Raw genomic sequence first — 23,449 nt, forward strand, 5'->3', positions numbered from 1 at the left:
ATCCATGGTTATTGTTATAAGCTGACCAAAATACAAGCAATCAGAATCTAAAGATTTTTTTCCAAATTTCAGTGGTGATACAGAATGGAAAAACTGCAGAATATATTGGGATGCTTTTTTTGTTGTTGTTGTTTTGTTTTTTTCATTGTTATGTGATAGACAATATTTATTAAAGGAAACAATGTGGTTTTTTTTAATATAAAATATCTGAATATCTGTATTTGGAATTCTGCAGATTCTGTGCATCCCTGGTTATCAGCTACACCTGTGCTTTGTGCCAATGAACTGTCCGCCCTGCCTCTCGCCCCAGTGTCAGCTGGGAGTGGCTCCTGACCACCCACGACCCTCAGTAATGCTGCGTTCCATCGCAAATCGGAAAGTCGATAACTCCGTGTCTTTTTTTTCCGACTCCAATTTTGGCAGCATGAAAATTCATTGATGCAGGTCGCTAACAGAGACAGGAGGAGTAGGCTAGTAGGCTACTACATGCTCGCGGAGACTTCTTTCAAACACAAATCAACTGAATGGAAATGCCACTACAAAGTCTTTAGAGCACATTTCACAACACAAAAAAACGAAATAAAAGTCAAAATTGACGAACAGGTGAATCTGCTCACCATTCACTGTGTGCACTGCCATATTGCTGTAACGTCAATTTGACCGACTCTACATGGATCTTGCCCGAGTTTCTGATTTCAAATCTTGACTTGAATGGCCAGTCCAATGCACTTTTCCAAGGTCATTTATTTCCTAAGTTCCTAGTACAGTGGAACGCAGCATAAGCAGATATAGCTAATGTTGGATGAATAGGGCTCTCCTCCCTTCGGCCTATGACCCAGAAATGGATCTCAGGGCGCCATCTTGATTAGTGTCTCAATTCCTGAAGTGCATCTCGAGGATTGAAGAGCGGGGAGGGGGCTTCCTGGAGCAACTGTGAGTGAGGATGCACATGTGTTCTCTGCGGAAGTCTATTTGGCAGAGGCAACAGAGCAGATGATACAGCTGTACCACATCTCATATTAAAGTGATGTTGCTTTAAAATGACAGCTCCGAAGCACATGTCTCATTTTGTTAAATGCCTCGACCCCTTCACTCCGCCCTTCTCATGTCTCTTCCTTGCCTCCTACGCTTGCATCTCAGGTAGGACAGACTGAGACACGAGGGGAGGAGGCGAGGAAAGGAATCGAGGATCCACAAACTGAGAAATGAGAAAAGCATGGAGTGTGGTGTGAGTCTCCACTCACAGCTGTGAAGTCAGCTGGGTGGCAGCAACAGATACACTTTCAGCTTTTAATTAACGTCTGTCCAAACATCCATCACGTCCTCCAGTCTAAACAAGGGAGCTCCAGTTTTAACCACACAAACCAAACTAAACAAACAATAAAAAAATCTAACTTCTGGTTTAAACAAAACATAAAAAGATCAAATAATGAAATATAAACGTAGGCCAGAATTGGAGAGTGTATGAGCTTGATGCAAACCGACATTACAAAAGTAATTTACACATATTTTTTTACACATATTTCACATTAGTCCTCGCTTCACCCATAGTGCTAAAGAATGCGCTAAAAAGTTCAGCCAACAACTCAATCAACAAACCACATATTCTGGTGAAATATGCCATAAAATATATCAAATCAACATTTTTTTTTGTAAACATGGCACCAACACAGAAAAACATACATCTGTACAACTGTCAGGCTGATTTAGAGATTTAGGCTCTTATGGTAGCCCTTGAACATCATTTTTTAAAAATTGTAGGGCTGTTTTGCTAAAAAAAAAAAAGAAAAGAAAGAAAATCATCAGTGTTCAAAAATAAAGCAAACACTGACAGTGAGAGTGTGAACACTTGAGGCAACCAGTCTGAAATAACTTCGCTATCTCTACGACACAAACGATGAGAGAGGAAGAGGGACGTTTAAGCAGTAACGGGGCATTTAAGGTACAGTGCATGTTTAAATAAAGGTTTAACCTCAGCCTCTGAGGACAAGGAGCGCACAACAGCTCCCCAGCTGAAGCCCAGGCCTGGCAGGACATCATTCACTGCCATGGAAGAGAGCAGCAAAAGTTTTCTTCTTATTCCAACTTCTGTCTTTGGACAATAACTTGTTGCAGACTGGGAGCTTTTTTTAAAAGGTCTGTTGTTTTTTTTTTCTCAACGTAGCTCAACACTTGCAGGTCCATGACTGAGCTGTGTCATGACGCCGTCACTTTGTTATTATACAGAAGTCAGTGTGAAACCGTGGAGGACGCAGGAGGCGAGAGGGAGTGAACCAGAGGGCAAGTTTGTTATTTACACAATGCCATGGGTTTATCTGGTGTTCTTTAATGGGTTTGTTAAGAACATCCAGCGATTTTAAATAAAACAAAACAGGTTCTTGCTGAAACAGATAAAGAGAAATGTGGCATTTTTTTGTTGTTCATGCGTCCTCTGATGAGACAGGACTTTAAGAAAAAGTTTGTCCAATTTCTCAAAGTCTTCTAGGGGTTAAAGAGGTGGTGGGAGTGCAGTGGTCAGTGGTGACAAAGCAGGAGCAGGGAAAGCATCACAGGGAGCATCGGGACCAGGTAGCTCCTCCACAGAGGCGCCGCAGGTGAGGAGACACCTCCGACCCCTGCTGTGGCCAGGCGAGGGGTCAGCAGCTGTTCCTGGAAGGTGAAGTCGTCCATTGCCAGGTTATCAGCGAGGTCTGAGAGGGAGGCAGACGGAGACGGAGGAGATGGGATGGGAGATAGTGAGAGGAGGCAAAGAATGAAAAATATGAGGAGAGACAGGAAAAAGCATGGAGACAATTAGAACAAACAGAGTCGCGAAATCTGAAAAACACATGTGGTACGGCTGCCCTCTTTTCGCATGATGTCTTACACAGCTGTAAAAACAATGTTACATCGGGAGAACGAGAAACGCAAGCTCCGCATAGAACCAGATGCCGCATGTTGTTGTTGCAGACACATGCTGAATCACACAGACGCATATTTCACTCAGAGTGCGTGTTGAAATGTGGATTTAAGTGGCGAGATGCTGAAAACAAAAAAATAAAAATAAAAACATTAGAAGCAGTATGAGGTCATGTCTCGGAATCTGAAACACACAACCAGTTTGATGTATGTCTATAATATAACTTCATTGTTTTAAAAAAAGAAACTTTTATTGTCCTAAAATAGACAGAAGCCCACAGATGCTACAGTACTCAGGTTTGTAAATGTAAGAGTTATTTACAGTTTGCAACAGGATGTTTCCAGTTTGAATCCCTGAAGCAATTTTGAATACAAAGTGGGGAAAGGGAGCGATAAAGCCGAGTATTTACTTGTGATTTGATGGATGGCTGTGGCTGCAGCATGTTGTCGACAGTAGGGAGGGATTTATAGTCCTGTGGAGGGAGATACTCCCAGATCATGTGACCTATTATACCAGCCACAGGCACTGTGATTTCCAAATGTGACAAGCTAGCTCATGTCTTTTTTTTATTACTTTGGCGCTGACGGGGAACCCTGTGAAGGTTTAAACCAGTGGTAGTTAACTTATGGCCTGCGGGCCAAATCTGGCCCCCAACAGGGTGCTGGGTGGCCTCCCAAACATTTTCTAATTCATGTGAATCAAGTGATTCACAATGGGAATTGTTTTTGTACTTTTAGTATAAACAGCATCAACACAGAGCATATTCATCCCAAAAAGTGCCAGTGGAGGATCCACGCACCCCCTGGAGGAGGTCCAAGCTAGACCCATTATGTCCTAAAATTCTAGAAACATCTTAAAATCCTAGAAATGTCATCAAAACCTAGAAATGTCCTAAAACCCTGAAAACATCCGTAAATCCCGTAAATGTCGTAAAAACATAGAAATGTCCTAAAATCCTAGAAAGGTACTAAAATCCCAGAAACGTCCTAAAATCTCATAAATGGGGAATCCGGTGGCTCAGTGGATAAAGCAGGCGCTCCATATATGAAGGCAGTGTCCTCACTGCAGCGGCTGTGGGTTCAATTCCAGCTCACAGCCCTATGCCCACAGCCCCTCTCTCTCCCCCTTTCATGCTATCACTCTGTCCTATCTAATAAAGGCAAAAATGCCCCCAAAAAATCTTTAAATAAATAAAATCTCAGAAATGTCCTAAAATCCTAAAAACTTCCTTAAAACCTCGAAATGTCCTAAAATCCTAGAAACATCTGAAAATCGTAAAATCATGGGGAAAAAAATCAGAGAAATGTTTTTATTTATTGCCTCCAATATTGTAAAGGACTGATTAAAAAAAATGGTGTGTGGAGGGGATGGTGAGTGGCCTGACACCTTGCCAAATGGCAGACCACTGTTCAAAGCCAGGGGCATTTCCAGCTGTGTTTTTGGCAACCAAACTGGGTATTTCAAGCCAAAACATGATGCTTTACTAACCCAACAAAAATGTTTTTTTGTTGTTTTTTTGTGCCTAAACCTAACCACATATTAACCACCGCGCTGCCACAACATAAAATTGAAACGTAAAGATACATTAAGTGTCAACATATCCACTACAAATGAAACATGCAAATGTAACATAAATGTGGTTTGCAGACGAAGTATTCAAATATTTATCCTGGCGACTGGGTTGATACTCAGACTGAATATTACCCTTACAGATGTCTAAAAATCCCTCATACACATGGAAGACAAAAACCTGTATGCAGAAAAGTTGGCTTAACACTGTCTCCAAAGTCCTGTGGCAACGCTGTCAGGAGACACTGAATCTGATCCCTCCCACGTGCAGCTATTAGTTATTTTTGTGGATAACACTTTGTTTTCACGGTGTTGTTAATCATACACTGCGCGAGGTTCTGTGGGACTGAGAGAAAATAGTTAAATGACCTCAGGGAAGGTGTGGAAAAAATGACACTGGTGTGGGCTCCTGCTCTGTGTAGGTTATACCGTCCACTGCAACCAGGCTATCATCCTTAACTTTCACCTCCACAGCTACTGTAAAGAAGCCCTCAGGTACATTACTCATGTGCTGCAATGAGGCTGTTCACTTCACAGCAGACTGTGGGTCAGTGATGTTATACTGGTGTCCTGGACTTGGACTCAAGTCCGACTTGAGTCCCTAGTCTGTAACAGTACGTTCTTGCAGTGGCAGGACACGTGTGTATTCCTCTACCTGCATGTTGCACGTGTCCCCCGGCTATTTGTTCACAGTCGAAAGATGCGCCCTGGATCGCGGCAATTCGCCTTCACGGATTTAACATCCAGTACTGAAAAGAGAATCGCTAAATGTTTCGCTTGAAACACACGATTGAGGAGGAGGCCGGGATGTCGAACTTCACAAACACCTGTCACTGCTGCACACAGAGAAGTAAGTGAAATGCATTTGTTAGCTAGCTATCCATCTGATATGTTAGCCTCTGAAATGACTCAACCATAAATGCACCAGATTTAGCAAGAAAGCATGTGGCTATTTAATGGCATCTTTCTGCATATTAAGTAGCCATGAGCTTTGCTGAAATTGTCTGATGGTTCAAAAATCTATTTAAACAATTCAATTAATATCACAGAGGTTCCTAATTTCCCTTCAGAATAGTGACAGCTGTGTCATTTTTGTTTAACGTAAACCTTCTTTTATTGTATTTTAGATCTTTGAAGGTGCATGATGACGACTGGGACACGGGACTTAGGTTGAGGTAATGATGACTCGACTCAGACTTGGTCTCGAACACTTGACTTGAGACTTGACTTGGACTGTGGGTTGGTGACTCAGCTACTACACAGCTGTGGTTTAACTGTCAGTGCTTTCCACTGTGTAAATATGAGGCAGAGGGTCATAAAAAGCCTCAGTCAGATAAATAAAAGTTTTTAAGAAGTCTCTGAATCCTGCATTAATCCTCAGTTGCTCCTGTTTTTCACTCCTCCCTTCTCTCTCCTCTCCATCTGTTCTGTATGCTGCAGTGACTTCATAGTCACCTGCTGCTCTGCTCAGACATACTGCTGTCTTCCTGCTCTGCATCCACAGCTGTTCTCCTACTGACGCTGAGCAGAGCCCTTCCTCCCTCTGTGTGTGTGTGTGTGTGTGTGTGTGAGACATATTCGGTGTTGCTTTGTCTGGCAGAAAGCTGTGAGGGAGACTGAAATAAGAAGGCTGAGTTATGAGAGAGTGCAGGAAGATATCAGTAATAAAGCAGCTCTGTGGGCAGGAACGCCAACTATGAGCCGAGCTGTCCCCCTGTCAGACCAGATGCAGAGCACACAAACACACACACACACATTTCTGACATACCTCGCCCTCACACAGTCTCGATGGCTACGCGCACATACACTTTCCTTCTCTCACATGTGCGCTGTCACCCATCTGAGCTCCTAAAATAACAGATTGAATTAGCTGTCTCATCTGATGTGTTGTACTGCTCTCCCTGGTGGTAAAGATCCAGCGGGAGGAAGTGGCAGATCTGAAGCAGTGTGTGATCAGAGGGAGCAGTCCCTCTAAAGCTTTGGCCTGCTTTCCTTGAGTAGAAACACAGAGAAGGGGGCCCTTCCTCCTGTGTCCCTGGTGCCCACAGGGCCCTCCGCTGCCAGGCACCATCTTAAACAGAGGAAGGAGGCAAATAAATAAAGCTCCAAACGGCATCTCCTATGAATTTCTTTGCCGTTACGACATCGTTTGAACAGCAGCCAGGGGACAATTAACTTTTTTTCCCCTCCTGTGTCCTCTGACATGGCGGTGGGCAGACATTCTTCGGGGCTCTGAAAGAACGATTTGTCACTGTCGACAGCGGCGCACTGTACTGCCGAGCCAATTAAGCTCAAGGTGCAATTCGATACAGCTTTTATACACACTGTGGATAAGAGGGAGGGCAGAGGGAGGGAGCGGGGGGGGCATGCGTGTCTACATTTGTGTGTTTGTGTGCCGATGATTGAGTGGGGTGTGTGCGTCAGGCTCTGTGTGTGTGTTTGTGAAAAAGCGGGAGACTAAGTGGGAGAGCATTGTGTTGGTGTGCTTTACAGCGGCAATAATGTGAGTGAAAAAAAAAGACTGTGAAAAAAATCCCTAAAACCGGGGGAGGGAATGGGTCTCTCCTGCTAGTTTAAACACTTGGACATGAGCAGCACCACAGAGGGGCCTTGTTCTGCAGGCTTTAAAAACAACCCAACAGGGACTGAACACTATGCAAACTTAGATCCCCGACACTCCAACACAGGCCTGCGACTAATAATATCCTGGTATCATTAGTGATGAACACCTGTGCCTGTGTAGCAAAGCACAGACAGAGTGAGAGTCAAAGAGAGGAAAACAGACAGAAGTAGCTTCTTTCTGGCTGGACCGCAGCGTGCGATGAACGCCTTATGAACGCCAAAGTCTGTCTGTGAGTGAGAGATGCACAGTTGGTTGGAGTGACTGACGACGTGTGCTTTGCCGTTTTCCCATTGGGCGTTGTTCTTTCGAAATAAATAGAGCTGTGAACGCTGACAGTCCTGTATTACTTTATTCTTCACTTTCTGTAACCAGTGTAACATGGCAGCAAAAAAACAGCTGTGAACACAACTCTCTCGAGACGGCACGAAATCCAAGATGGCAGCCTCCAGCTGCTAGACTGCAGACCAAACAAACTTTTCTCCCGGCATAACCTCCCCCCAACCGCCCCTTTTTCTTTTATTTTTTCACCTCCTTTCCACCCTAATCAAAATATAACACCAAGCAACCTGGATCATCTGGAAGAACACATTGAAGAGTGTTTCAAAAGACTCTGTATCATGAACAAAGCAAAACAGACAAGAGCAAAGACGCCAACTCCACTCCAGCCTCAACACCATCCACATCTCCGAAAGCACCATGCTGTACGGAGTTAAGTGATCTATTCATATCCATCGAAAACAAACTTTACAGACGTAAGACTCGCACTCATTCAATATTGCAAAAGGAATTTCCTCACCGAGGCCTGGAGTTCAAACTAAACAGCTAACCAGCCATCCGCGGTCGATATTGCAGTTTTGGAGGGAGGAGAGAGAGGATTAAGTCACCAGCTTGACACAAGCCCTACATTTATTTAGATGCCATTAACTAATACTTAACTTAAAATACTTAAAATGTCAGAATGGGAGTCGCTGCCGTAATAAAGAGAAGAAGGAAATGAGACACTAATTGAAGCTTAAGTAAATATATGACGGGTGCATCCACAATGACAAAATTCTGCTTTTGATGGCGGCAAGAGGACGATTCACAAACTATCCCTGTCATCTGAGCTTGGCTCTGATAGCAGCAGGAGACAACCTCCACCTTTCACACGGGGACTTTCATCACCAGGTGTGACTGCAGCTGAGGAGAGGAGAATGTGTCACATGATCAGCGGTACAGCTCCAGAGAAAGCAGCTCCCCTCCGCTGTGACGGTTTACTGTTCTGCATTTTTAAATGTATTTAGGCTACGTGTGTTTTTGGGCTGGACCGCAACACTGGGGACGTCTCACACCAGCTCTGAAAGTTATGGTGAATGAAAGTCTGTGACTGAGCGTATAACGGCTACCTTATGTTTCAAAGTCCTCCTCTCAAATGAAAAGCCCTCTAAGTGTTTCTTACATCACCTCTGGTTCCAAACCTGGACCACACCGGGGTCGCCAAAGCTTCCCAGAGCACCGTGAAGCCTTCTTGATGTTAGAAAACTTTAAAAATGAAATAAAATTAACAGAAGGTCTATCTCAGCATCTCACTGATTTCTGAAACAAAAAACAAATGAACTTGTCTTTTTTTTTAAATTTTGATTAATGTTCAAAAAATACAAAAAAAGATCTCACACTGCACAGTGAAGAACTGAACTCAAGCTATATTCACAGAGCCTTCACTCTAAACAGCCTCGTCCTGCATTAGAAAAGATGGCCAAGCAAAAGTAATGAAGCCCTAAAAAATGTATGATTGTTGATTCCCACAAAAAGACCCAACAAAATCAGGAAAACTCATCTCTGTTGCAATATTCACAGAAAAAAATCTGCTCAAAATTCATCATAATTGCCAATTTAAGACAAACTTCCTGCAGTTAGACATTTGGGTTAACTGTACAGTTTATCAGTTGCTCTCTACTGTTATTTTTGAGTCCCTGAAAGAAAATGGCTGGGAACCACTGTACACAGTTCAGCCATATACTTGAATTTGACCGACTCTTCTTCTTTTTCATTTCTTCTTTACGGAGGAGCCAGGACAGTGGACACAGGCAGGGACAATTAGACACACAGATGGATAACTCCTGGCTAAAAATAGAGCCACTATCCCGGCTTTGATTAATGTGACCAGTGTGGGCCCTTGTGGCTTTCAGCGGGGCCGAGCCCTCCTCCCGCTCGCCCGTTTGAACCTTCCATTTTGAGACTATCACTCCTCAAAGGACGCCACCTTGCTAGCGTACCCCTGCTAGCTTTATTGTGGCCTTATGAGCTCGAGTTACGACCCAGGGGAGAGGTCAACAGTCCACCCATTGATTGGTTACATTGAGGCTCTGGACCAAGAATGAGCAGGTAGGTCAGTCACATGCTCAGGCTTTTTACTTCATGTTTTCTTTAGCGACAATTCCTCAGGAGAACAGACGGATGAATCCAGACTGTGGTTTTCGGAGGGAGCGGATGTTTGTTTGGATCCCTCACAGGTCAAACAGTGGCTGGTGTGTGTGCATGCATGCATGTATGTGTGTGTGCAGAGAAGAGGGGGGAAAAGGGAGGGGGGGAGAGAGTCTGGAGTTTTGTTTTCAGCAGCGCTCGGGTGCCTGAGGCTTGTCGTTTACAGTTTGCAGTTGTCACAACAAGCAAACTATGTAGAAAAATTGCAACAGTGAGTGGAAAGCCACATTTTCCAGCACAACTACAGGTGATGATTACATGATACAGAAAAACACAGGAAGCGCCCCATTTGTGCTGTCTCGCATTTTGCACAAACATGTTTCTTAAATGCTGCAGAGTGACTTTTTAGGTGCACATCAGTAGCCAGTTGACACATTATTATAACCCCTCTGGCAAGTGTGTACCTTCATGGTCCGGTACAGTTTATTCAGTACATGTGTGCTATGCACAAAGGCCTTTTTTTGGTCAGATAAGTATGTGGAATGTTAAGTCTCCAAACACAGGTGCTTCTTATGAAACGGCAGAGATGGTTTAGATTGCTGCTACATTGGCAGACGATGTGTGCACATAACACACCTAAGCTGTTCAAATTTGATCTCGGTTTTACAGATTCGACAGCTTAAAAGATATTACGGTTTCCGAGGGAAGGCAAATATTTTATCACTCGTCTCATCTATGCAGAGCAAACTATTCTATTTATTAAATATTACACTCAGCAAATCTGGACATAGAGGTGCTGCTGTAGGTGTAATTTTTTACCAGGAGCCGCCCTTACAGCTGCAAAGAGGACAATGGCTCTGTAAAAACATGATAGACGCTGCCGGATTGATTGACTGGGTCTTATCTTGTAGAGGGTATCGGATACGGAGGCGACCCATGATTATTGGCTTGTCAGTCACATTCTGTAACTTCTGCGACTCGGCCAGTGTTTGTCCAAGAAGATTGAGAGCAGAGAGGGAGCGGCGCAGGATGCTTCTGTCCATGGGCTGGCGGGAATGTGACCGTCTGTCTCCACACCCACAGGCCGACCACAGGGGCGCTCTGAGAGACTGGGAATGTCAGGCCAAGACAAACGGGACGCCCAGAGGAGGCCCTGCCCCGGGCCTTTGCAACAGCACCGCTCTCTGAGCTGCTCTGGCCTCCCAACCTCCTCAACACTCACTGTTATTCTAGGCTGAGGGACCCTCCCACACAGAGGGCAAGAGAGTACGGCGAGGAGACGTGATGCCAAGGAGGACGGAGGACACAAACAAACATACATAACGGAGTTCTAGAGAGTTTATAAGGAAAGGTGAAATCAGGAGACTGAATGGGGTTGGGAGGCTGAAGGAAGTCTGGCAAAACAGAAAACTGAGTGAGAAAAAAAGGAAACAAATGTCGTGAGTTGAAATCGAAGAAACTCCAAACTGAGTACTGAATGTGTGGGTTCGCTCTGATAACAAAAGAATACACCCAGCTGTCAAAAGAGGGAAACCAAGCCTCTCAGACACTTCTAAACTGTGGCTTTGTGGGACAAGCGCAAGTCAACACCTATTAATTAACATGAAGGGAGGTGGTGTCAGTGAGTGGATGACCTGCGTGCTGCACCCATTGGCCTCTCCCCGCGGCCTCAAAATTAGATTTACTCCGAGGTATTTTTAGTCTCCACTTCCAGTAACAGCTAATATGATCGTAGGAAGGAGAAAGAGAAGGAGCTTGAAGAGAAATAAAAAGCTTGAAACGGAGACATAAATTTCAGGCGAGAATTCCTCGTAGCCGGCGCTGTGAAGGTGGAAAAGTGTGTGAGCGAGCGCGAGGGGTAAAAACCATAACAAATCAAACGTACAAAGAGCTGATTCTGTGCTCAGGGCAAGGGGCTCGTTCAGGGTGGGGAGCTCCGCTGCGTACAGAGGAGGCCTGTAACCTCCAGCGGCTCTGAGGTCGGTGCTGACGGAGGGTCAGGGGTTGGCAGGGAGCGCCGGTTACGGGGTGTTTCTGGAGAAATGGAACAATGGTGGTTCTTATCAGTGAGAGAGAGAGGCTGGAGTGATTGTGCACGGATCCAAGCTGATGACCAGAGGGTCAGCATTTGGCCTGGGGAATGTCCTGGTCGGGGAACACATTCTTGGGATACTATCTTTATCTTGTAATAATGAGGGAAACTGACATCCCACACAGATCTGTTTACATTCTCATCTCGGGTCCAGCAGTCGGTCCGCTGAAGGAAATGTGGCTGGCAGATTGAGACGTGTGTTTGTTGTGCAAATGTCCCTGCCAACAAACATGCACAATTCTCCCCACATTCCTGTCATAGAGAGGCAGACCAGAAATATAGCCAAGAGTGACAATTTGGCCGGTCTGAGTGTACACAGAGAGCTCCTGTTGAGCCGTTCCACTATCTATCCGAGCCCTTTTTAGTGGTTAGCCTGCGGTTTCCTCCAGCAGCTCACAGTCCATCGACAGCAGGACTCCTGCAATGTTCACTGCACCGCTGAGTTGCTTTCAAGAATGGGCTGGAAAAATGGAGGCCACGGGGAGAGAGGGATGGATAGAAGGGGGGCAGTGGCGTGTCCACACGTTTTTTTTACTGGGGTGGCCTAAATGGGGCACGGCCTTATGCCGGAGTGGAATGAAGTAGTAGACTGACCAATCACAACACAACAAAGTGAAACCACACAGATTTTTATTAAAGTCTATGGCAGCTCTGCTCCAAATCAAAACAGATCTTTTTCCTCTTCTGTGGCTTTTTGGCAGGCTAAACAGCACTCTGGCACATTACCGCCTCTCAGGTTCAAGACTGAATAATATACAAAATTCAGTTTTCTCGTCAAACAGTTCAAACTGACTGTGTAGATAGCCAATCATAATGGGGTGGCGTCTGGAGTGCCCGATCAGATTTAAGATTTAAGGCCACTCCCAAGAAATGCCCCTGTAGGGGTGTGCCACAACTTCTCGTCCACAATAATACTGGCATAATTTTTCATATGATAAGAATAATTGATATTGTGATAATGACATTATTTCAACTTGTTGTCAATGATGCTGCCTCATGCAGCTATGCATGGCAACAACAAGCGTGGCTGAAAGTGAAACTGCTACCTGGATGTTTTATGAACAGCCCAGAACCTTTTAGACTTTTTTTTGCAACTTACAGCGTCTCTTTCTCCTCTCCACAATACACACAGATGAACTGTGTCATCAGGTAATTTTGTCGTAAGTCTGTCCTAATGTAAATCTGTGTGACGCTACGTATGAATGTGTGATAGGCATCGTAACATAACAGCCTGTCAAAAATAAATGCAGTGTGTGAGGTGTCTGATCATCAGCGCCGAGTGACACAAGCTACAGCAAGAAGATGAAGGAGAAATTGCAGCTTATACACCTGCAGTTGGAGAAAAACAACTCAGTCAATTATATACATATCTATTATTAATAGACTGAAGATAATGTTTTGCGTATTTGGCAACTGTTAGATGTGTAATTTCTGATAGATTTTGCTTTGTTGTAATATTATTTTATACAGAATCTGAACCTCACTCTGAGCATTTACAAACTAAAGGTCTGAGAAATTTTTTTTCAGTTTTTACAAAATATTTGAAGGCTAACAACATTTATACTGACACATACAACAACAAAAGACTTATTTTGTTTAAATTGTATGTTCATGAAATTTATAATAAAATATTCTTAGCATTTTTATCATATTGTTAAGAACATCGTTATTGCAAAAATACCCTTAAATATCATCCATATTACTTTACAGCCATATTGCTCACCCCTAATGGATAAAGGGAGAGTTTAGGAGATGCAGGTGAAAGTAGAGAGTTAACATGTTAAATGTAAACCACCCAAAACCCTCAACCAGGCTTTTAAGACATTCCCACAAAATGGCTGCTGTGTGTCACTGCGGCGGTGAGCAGCGGGCCTCGAGAATGGCCCCGCTGTGTGCAGAGTGTTTGTGGACTGTGGCTGAGCTGATGGACATGACCCAGGAACGGGCCTGGAATCAATTTAGTGTGTCCAAAAAGTGCCTGTGAATGTAAATAAAGCTCTTGAGCAAACAAACGCTTTTCCGAGAGGCACACACAAACACAGAAAAATGCATGGGCCTACAAAATGAATCAAACGCTGGTGGGACGCCCCCCTCCTCCTCTCGTGTAGATGATGAGAACCCAGTCGGCTCTGCGCGCTTGTATCCACAGAAATTAAAACCAGGGCTCTTCTTCCTGCCTCCTGGCTAATCTTAGGGGTTTTATCCCTGGATTGATTTGAGAAAGCTCCATGGCGGAAGACCAACAAGGGCCCAATAAGAGGGTAACTTCATCTCTGTGTTCCTCTCCTCCCTTTTTCCCCTTCTCCTTTCCCATCTTCCCCTCTGCTGCCACCACACTCAGCCCCATAACCGGGGACACACGGGGCCTTGTGGCTGAACGAAGGAACGAGAGTGAGAGACTGCAGCTCACACTAGCCAAGCCTGTTTACACAGATGGTGGCAAGCTTCATTATTTTTGTGAGGGGCGTGGAGGAGGTGGGGAAGGAGGAGGATTGGCTGAATTTACAGAGGTTGTTTATAAGCTCAAAGAGGGATGGAGGTAGAGAACACTGGGTCAGAACATGTCCTGTGTGTTACACATTATCAGGCTCTCCGCCAGCGCCACCCGCTGACCTTTCAACACCTCCTCTACCCCACAGCTTTTACGTTTTCATCAATTTAAAGACTTCTCCAGAAATATTATATTGCTTTTTTTTTCACTTTAAGTTCGTCATTAATCATCTTAAAGGATAAACAGATTTTAGCTGGCTAAAGAATGATCGTCTTGTCAGCCAAGGATGAGAGCAGTTGGCATTTTTTCCAAATCTCTTTTTTGGAATGAATGATTTTGATTTGCAGATCGCCTAAAACTGAGCAACAACATCTGTTCTTTTATGTGTCTTTCATTTCACTGGGGGAAAAAAATCATAATTATGCTGTTTTATTGCCAGGATTGAGCTGCAGAAACATATTTAGTCAAATCAGTCTATGTTACCACAGCTAAAGTCAGAGATGGTGGCATTTAGAATAGTTTTGATTGATAAATTGTGTTTCTAGTTGATACTTTTAGTTGTCTTAAAATAATGAAGTCAGGAGTCTATAACTGGCTTCTCTGTGAGTATTTCAGATGATTAATGAACTCAACAGTCTTCCTTTTTTTCTACATAACAGACATTAGGATACCTCGCAAAATAGCAAGGCTGCGCGCTCTTTTGGGGAATTCAAAACTGAAGATCCTACTGATTTCAATGTATTTTGACGCATTTGAATAATAATTTTGTCATGTCTTTGTGCATTTGTTTCTTGTTAAAAAAAAGTTTGTTTTACAGATCAAACCTGCCTGAACCTGAATGTTAGCGATAACTCAATAAATTAAGGTTGATCGCTATCATGGCCCCTCACCCAGCTAGCAGGGAACATTTCCTCAACATTGGCTAACATTACCTACAAATTGCAATAATGTTTTAAAGATAACATTTTGATCTAATGTTCAAAGAACGCTTTAAGGATGTTTATCATTTTAAATAACGTCCCTATATGGTTAAATGCTGATTAAGACATAATGTTATAACTGCAACATTCTGAGGATGTTTTGGTGATGTTGAGAGGTGACAGATCAGAGAGTGTTTTTTATAAAATGTTCTCACAATGTTACATGAGAACAAAGGAAGAATGTTTTCAAAGAAACATTAAGAACTTGTTATTGAGAGCTGAGATTAATGTGACCGTTTTTTATGAAAATGGAATGTAATGTGATATGTTAACAAAAAAAATTAACATGTTTTTTAAAATATTTATAGAGAATGTTCCTCTAACTTTAAGAGAACATTCTGGGAACTTAAAGAAAACTTGCAGCTGAAAATGTTACTGAAACATTGCATTGGTTGCATTGTAACATTCTCAGAATGTTTTTAGAACCAAAAATTGCGAGCTGGGCAGCCTTCCCCTGTTCAAGTGGATGAATGACCCAACACAGTGGCTGGCTAATGTTTTTCCAGACATCTACAGTATATTTGATGGAATCGCTGTATTGTTAGGCTAACTGTTGTAAATAACTAACCTGTTAACAGCCAACTGTTTGATTAAGGCTGACATTTAGTTGGAGATGACAGTCATGCTGCTTTACTGGAAGACTTTAACAGCAGCAGCCTCCCACACAAGCAAACATTAGCTCTCCATCAGTCACCAGTATCATTTAGTTATTGAGCACACTGACAGTGGGTATCTTTGTATATTGTGTGCCTCAAATCTCAGTCCGAAAGTCGTGGTTAATGCCTACACAACAGCTTTTGTGCTTTATACCATTTCTCTCTAATGCTACATTTCTTTCCTCCAACAGAGGGCATGGTGTTGGCAATGGCCCATTAGCGGCCTGGTCTATAGCCTGGAGAAAAAGCCCAAGCTGCTGTCTTCTGTCTCTTTTACAACATAGCAGGGAAACAAATCGAAGATCAATATTTGCATTAAACTTATTTGTTTAAAGTAGAAATTTGGAGACATGTTACAACTCCCTCTGTGTATGCTGTTGCTGTCTGTGCTCATAGACTGGATAAATAATTAAAGAAGCTACTGTGAAGTCACTCATTGGTTTGTGGACTGCCATTTTTGGATTTTTTTGAAGCCTCGAGTTTTGCATTTCGTCCGTTGCCATCTTGGCTTTTTGGAGCCAGAAGCAACCATATTTGGACAAGAGGGTGAAGCTGTGGAGGAGCGAGGGGTGGGTCTACCTCACAGACTGTAGCATCACCTTGTAGACAGCCTGTCACTCAAGCAGTCCCGCCCTTAAATATGTGTAACTTTGGGCCTTAGTAAATGAGGTGAGTTATATAGAATTCACCCTTGTACAGTTGTCATGAATGTTGAAATGTTGAAATGTTATTTACGACATCTATTGCACATCTGTCTGTGCTGGAAGAGGGATCCCTCCTCAGTTGCTCTTCCTAGGGTTTCTGAGGTTTCCCCCAAAAGCGAACGTAAAAAAACCTACTCTAAATGATGTTTTGTTGGTCTGATGTATGTATTTTTTAGATGATGTAGTCCTGATGGAGGTAGGCCTCAAACTGATAATTTGGTTGAGTCTGCATGTTTTTGTGCCTTGGTATGATCTGGCTCTGCTTGCTATTGCAAACCACAGAGGACTCTGAGCATGTGGGCAACCAGATTCCTCCTCCACCCAAACACCTGCACACCTCCAAGCACATCTGCATCGTCTGAGCCGGTTTCCTTCTGCCTCACGCTAACCTGTTGCACACAGGCCCTCTACCTGGTAACCACATGTGGACAGCTCAGTAACTGGAAACACATTCATGAGCGCAGTAGCTCAAATAATCGGCTTTATTAAAATATATGGAGCTTAAAGTTGGAGGAAACAGTATACATGGTGGATGCATCCAGAGCTGCCAGAGCTAATGTCAACAGTGTCTGAATTACGGCCCCTTTTGATGAAGACATGTGGCAAACACTACTGCGGACGAGCGGCGCCGTGTGACTCACCTATCAGGTGCTGAGGGTCGGGGGTCACAGCTGCAGTTAATTAACATACCAGGTCGTCGTATTGGCAGCACGTACGGCTGTCAATTCCACCCACATACAGAGTAAAGAATGTTTAGGTTTCTCAGTGTATCAACCTTTAGAGTTATCAAAGGTGTTTTTGTCTCTTTCTGTACTTTCCCCGCATTCTTTCATCACCTTCTTCTTTCTTTTACCCGCTCCTTTGTTCCAGCCACAAAATTTGTAGCAGACCTGAAAGGTGAGCCCAGCCCAGCCTCTCATAGTAAGCCGCATGTTTCACATTACACGAATATTTCCACTTTGTATTTTGCTAACCCCTGGCGCTGATAAAATGCTCAAGAGCTTCCAGAGAAACAGCTTTCCTTCAGGGTGCTTACAGTGACCGAATGTCTGAGCGCAGGAACATAACAAGAGGCCTATTCACGCGGCTCCTGCTGAGCATGGCGAGGTACAGCACACAGCAAAAGAGCCGTTCAGTCCAGCTCAGCAAGAAAACACACAAGGCAGAGCTCTGGGCTGCTGGGCCGTGGCAGAGCCCACCAACTGTTGGCTTTCACACTACTGAATGTTTCCAAACTGCATGAAAAACCCATTTTAACAAGTTATTTAGTCTAGCAGTTAGCGTTAGACTCTTAAATAGACGGCTGTATAAGTGGTTCAGAATTGAGTGGTCAACTCTTGTTATAAAAAGAAACATTTCTGTGGATTATTCCCACGTTTTCTCAATGTGAATCATTTTCTTTCAAGAACTTACTCGAGGAACATTATCCTGAGACTACTTGATTGATTTGCTACATTTCACTGCGCTCCCATTTATTTCACAAAACTGCAAGAGCTGAAACTCACCTACAAAAACTGAACTAACTGCCAGAATTTTACCCTCACACAGATAGCAAAGACTTTAACCGGTAAATGACTCAGTAGTCTGAAAACATTACCGACTGCATTTGAAGTGACAGAGGGAGAAAAAATGAAGCGAGTAAGAGGGAATGAAGAGAGGCTTTGAGCAGATTTTATGGAGGCTCTTTGTTTGCCCACAGAGGCCTTACAGTCAGAGACCAGGTGTGCATGAAAGCATAGAGACACAGGTGAGCCCTCATCATGAGCGAGAGACAGTCATACGGCATAACACACTACAGGATTTTTACAAACCTGCACACACAGACAAACCTGTGCCACACACTCACATTACTGTATGTGCATTTAAATACACATTTTGGGATTATACTGACCAACAAAATACTTTTATATGTGACTGATATGGTATTTTCTAGCTATTTAATATGTAACTATATAATCTATAGTTGCTGAAAATGGGTGCTATACCACATCCATAGACAACGTTACAAAAAGTAGTAAGGTGAATTATATGAGAACATTATAATAGCAGCAAACCACTATTTGCTATACAAAGATAATGTGGAATAATGGCGTCCTGAGTAGAGAATAGGTCATGCTCCCCCTGTGTGTGTCGTATTCCAAGCTTCTCTGTATTTTGTTTTGGTGGTCGTGCTGGCAAGTGCATATGAGCCTTTCCCCTCACATCCCACTAACTAATTAATTGCAGCTGTTCCGCACTGCGCTCATACGGCGCAACAATAAAATACAAAAATAAATAAATAAAATTGATTGCTCTGTCTATTTCATTTCCATTATTAAACACTGTTGGCACCGTTAGCAGTAGCCACCTGCTGTAGCCACAGTTTATCGCACCTTTAAAGTGAGGCTACGTCACTTTTAAAGAAAGAAATAACAAACATAACATTCTCAGCCTTAGAAGCATAAAACCAACCGGTGTTCATTCAATTTACGTATAGGATTTGCTGCTACCGGCTTTTTGTGGCTAATATTTACTAAGTTCAGGTTGATATTACTGTGTAAAAAACATTGCTGAGTCAGTTAGCTGACTTGTTAACTTGTGTTACTGTTACACTTTACCATACAACATTACAGCATAATTGACACGCATGGCCACAGCAGCCACCATTTAGAAAAAGTTACACAGACTTGCTTTAAACAATGTGCATGATGAGTGACTGCAGACAAATTATTTAGGTCTAATTATCTGATCGCTAGTGTCTTACTAGGTGTTTTTTACCCTATCACATGTGTGAAGTTTTATGGATTATAGCTGGTGTTCTGCAAGACTAATTGATTAAAGCCAAACATCAGAGTACTACACATTTCCCACCTCCCAGTCAAAATTAAACAGCTGCAGCCTTGCAGTATTTGGAAATTAAACCTTTACTTTTTTTCATTTGTCTTATTAATTTGATTCATAAATTGAATTAAGTGACAGCAGGAAAGTCAGTGATTGATCTGTCTGGTGTGTGAGCTGTAACCAGTCCAGTGCCTGGCTGATAGTCTGGCTTTGAAGGGGTGAGGGTGGTGTAGTGGGGGAGTCCCTGTCCTGGAATAGCTCCCCTGGCCTGGAATGCTCTGGGGAATGTGCGGTGTGGGGTTTGATTGGCCCCGGAGGGGCAGTGTATGTGTGTCTCTGTGTGTGTTGTGGCTGAGCAGCATTACTGATCAGAAGGTTATGGAATCTGTGTAGAGAATGAGCACGGACAGATCAATCATTACACACGTTTGGGAACATCCTCTGTGTTGCCGGCAGGTTGACAGCCCGGCTGTGTGGGAGTCTCAGTCCCGCCTTCGTCCTGTCTGCACCTTGTTGTTGTGGCTTCTGTCACCTTTCCCCGGCTCTTGTGTGTATGTGCTCCGCTGTCGCTCCACTCCAGGCTTTGTGAAACCAGATCTGCCTCGTCCATCTCAGAGCAGCAGCGCACAGACAGGCAGCCCATTAGGCCTCATGCTCTGCAGGATGACCTTTGAACCTCAGCCCCCTGTTTGACCAAAATGGGCTGAGCGGCTGTGCTAGGTCAGCGTTTTGCTGGGTCATCACAGGCTATCAGCAGCTATCTGTATATCTGCCAATGAGCAGGGACTCTCCAAGGTCTGCAAACATTACTGGCTCAGGTACAAACAGGCGTATATGTGCCTGCAGACTCACTCGCACACACTCGTGAGGAGCACACACACTAAAGATGGAGGCCGGACTATAAAGGGTGCTTTAATTTCCCGCTGTGTCAACCCTGAGGAGACAGTATAATGACTCTGTGTGTCGAAGCAGAACTGTACAGTCAGGCTAACAGGAGCGTGTAAGAGAGGGCATCACACTCTCACGGCCCAGCCTGCTGGAAGTGATGGCCCTGCAGGATTCCTGCGTTAACCTCGGGTTCCTGCTCGTGCTCCCTGCCCGCCGAACCCAAATCTCTGCCACAACATCCCCGACAGGAGGACTACTCCCTCTGCTGTGTTTGCTCAGCTGCGCCGGCTTTGTGTCCATGTATCGAACCCCCTTCTTCCTGCTCCCTGCCTGTTTTCTCCCTCATTTTCTGTTTGGTTTCTTTTCTCCCGACAGTTTGTAGCTTCATTTGTTCTTTGTTTGGCTTTCGGAGAGCCCGTCTTGACGTTTCCGAGGGATTGACGGCGGGGAGGTCAAAGGGTCGAGGTGAGGCGGCTACCTGAGGAAGTCTCACGTCTCTTGCTGCATAGTGTCACAGTGGTGTCAACATGTACAGTAGTCATGTAAACACGTCTCTGCTGTGCCCACTGCCTGTGTTTGGACTGTGATCACTCTGACTCACTGCAGACTGAGCCAAACCCATTCATGCACTTACCAGTTTGAAAGTAAATAGCTCCAATTTGGTTAGCAGGCTAAAACGTAAACAACTTAATAGCTTGTGCCCAACATTTTTTTTCACAGGCCATCTCATAAAAGCAATTTAAGGTCATTTTACATTATCAATGTGGATGCAGCACCTCATTTGAAACTACACAAGTTGTAGTCAAAGGTATAATATGCAGGATTTTCCTAAAAAACTCATATGAAGTAATCCCTCTCGATTATCATTTATGACGCACTAGAATTGTGTGGCGGTGTATTTTTCTCCTTACTTTCAGTTTTACTGGCAAAAAAAAGACTTGAAGCAATCTTAATCTACTAAGGTTCTCTGACTTTCAAGGGGCAGCCCTAGTATAAACACAGAAAAAAGCAGTGTCACAGTAAATAAAATCTGTGTTTTTCTGTTACTGCTCATCGGAGAGGGGTGGCTAAATAAAGCAGCTGATGAAAAAACTGCAAATGGTCCTATCTAGAGCCAGTGTTTGGGCTGTCTTTTCTAGGCTACTGGGCATTCATGGTGCACCATAGCGAACTTCAGGAACCCCTTGCAGATGTAAATTTCTCATTGTAAGGTAAAAAAAGAACAGAACAACTCTTATTTTCAGGTGATCATACACTAAAGAAACAAACTCAGTATATCATGTTATATTTTTGCCCATATATGCCCCTAAATCCTATGCACTTTACCATTACCATCAATTTTGAGATCCGGTTAGAATATGCGCGTCTCACCTGCAAAGATGCGTAACCGTTTGCGTCTGGGTGGCGGCCCCAGTCCTGACACTCCGGTGCACTCATCTTCATCGTCACAGTCCCCGCTCACGAATCCCTCTTCCCCCTCATCACTCCACCCGTCAACTCCAACTCCCCGCGACCGGGCTCTCCAGCGCTTCTCAGATACGGTTACCAGCCGCAGCAACTGTGGGAAAAACAGGAAGAGGTTAAAGGTAATGATGTCAAAAACACACCCAGCACTCCTGATGAATCACTCTGTGGCCGGAATGTGCCTGTGCATTAATGGTTTAACAAAGCTGTTAAAATAAATAAGGGGTGTCTCTCGATCTGAGTGCGTACTGTATGATTACAACAGTCTGAGGGGAATTCCTGACAACAACTCGGTGAGATCTAAAAGTGCTGGTATTTACCAAAAACTCTAATTATAATCGCCAGGAAGGAAAACAGTTTTGTTATCGGTGCCAGTGTTGTTATTTTTGTCCAAACGTGATTCATTCAAAGGGTTGTGGCTGTCGCTCCATGTAATTTACTGGTACAAAAAGAAACAGTGGGGCAAGTAGACTGGTGCGATTGTGTTGTTACTGGCAAACATCATCGTCTTGAGTGGTTGTCTCAGGGCAACTGGGACACAAAAACACCACATAGCATACTCTGTCCAAGTGGACATCCAGGCCTCCAGATCTAAAATGAGACAGCAGGATGAAAGATGAGGAAAAGTTCATGTTTGTGATATTCCGACTTTTGAACCAGTTCAGGCTGGAAACTTCTTTCTCAAGGGAGATCTGGCCAAGATGGCGGCATAAAAAGTTGCAGAGAAAATAATAATAATAAACAAGAAACAGGCTGCAGATTAAATAATGCTTTAAAAAACAATTATATATACATATATTTAAAAAAAAACATGCAACACAAGCTCTAAAACAAAGAAATATGATATTTGCAGCAGAATCTTATTCCAGTTTGGCCTCTAGGCTGTGAAGGAAGTTGTTGGTTAACTCAGATATTTTCCCATGTGATTCACAGAAGCTCATAATGTGTTTGTGCAAAACATACCAGAAGTGTTTATTGAGAACTGTGGTAAACTAATCAACTCATAAATAATAAAGGAATGTCCACGAGCTGTATGTGAATTCCTCTTGACCGAGTGTAAAAGAAGGAGGGAGTAGCAAACTATATGAATTCCGTTACTAAAACTGAGTAAAAATGTCGACATAAAGCCCAGCCTTTTCAGTAGTTTTGTTGTGTAGCTTTAGCAGAAATTGAGAAAACCTCTCCCCTGTCTGCATCCACGAGAGAAAAGCACGTGAGCCAGCTTGGAGACAACCTGCATGGCCGCTCTCTGACCATCTTTCAGCCTCCACAACATCGCACATGATTGAGAGTCCTGCCAAGGTAACAGATGTGCTAAATTCCAGCCGCCTGCCCTCCGAGCCTCCTTTTCATCTCACCGCTCTGCCTGCTTGTTTGTTTTTTATTGATTTCCTTCCTATCTGCATACGTCAGCATGCATTTTTTGTTGTTGTTTTTGGTTGTTTTGGCTGGCTGTGGGAGAAAATTGAGTTCATATGGGCCTTGTCTCAAGTCAGCTGCGACGTCTCCCTGAGATCAGACTGTGTGTTTGTGTGCAAGGGAGAGACAGAGAGCGGAGGTATAAAAACCCAGAGCTAATCACAGAATTACGTCACTCAGAAGATAAACAATCCTGTTCCCTTCGCCTGCATATACAAACCAGTCAATCTGGGTTTTACAAGTGACATAAACTCTAAAGTTTAGAGAGGGAAACACACATCACCTTGTTCCCTGCATGGCTGCCCAACAAACCTCCATTCATTTCTCAACATTGAGGCCATACACGCACGATGACCACAACATTTCTAAAAGCCTGGTCACTTAGACCGAGGGACAGACAAACAGTCAGTCACAGACAGGATGGCTGATCCACACAAACAT

General features: G+C 43.7%; 1 protein-coding gene across 1 annotated transcript in view; it reads right to left on the minus strand.

Moving 5' to 3' along the window:
- Positions 1-1,178: 1,178 nt before the first annotated feature.
- Positions 1,179-23,449, minus strand: part of gpc3 (glypican 3) — a 137,327-nt gene continuing 115,056 nt past the window's right edge. Inside the window, exons 7-8 of the mRNA XM_042493550.1 lie at positions 21,497-21,683; positions 1,179-2,690 (exon numbers count right to left, since the gene is read on the minus strand). Coding sequence (XP_042349484.1) covers positions 2,515-2,690; positions 21,497-21,683 — 363 coding nt within the window. The 3' untranslated portion in view covers positions 1,179-2,514. The remainder of the gene's footprint in view (positions 2,691-21,496; positions 21,684-23,449) is intronic.

Source organism: Plectropomus leopardus, chromosome 9, assembly GCF_008729295.1.
Source record: "Plectropomus leopardus isolate mb chromosome 9, YSFRI_Pleo_2.0, whole genome shotgun sequence".
NCBI classification, from domain to species: domain Eukaryota; kingdom Metazoa; phylum Chordata; class Actinopteri; order Perciformes; family Serranidae; genus Plectropomus; species Plectropomus leopardus.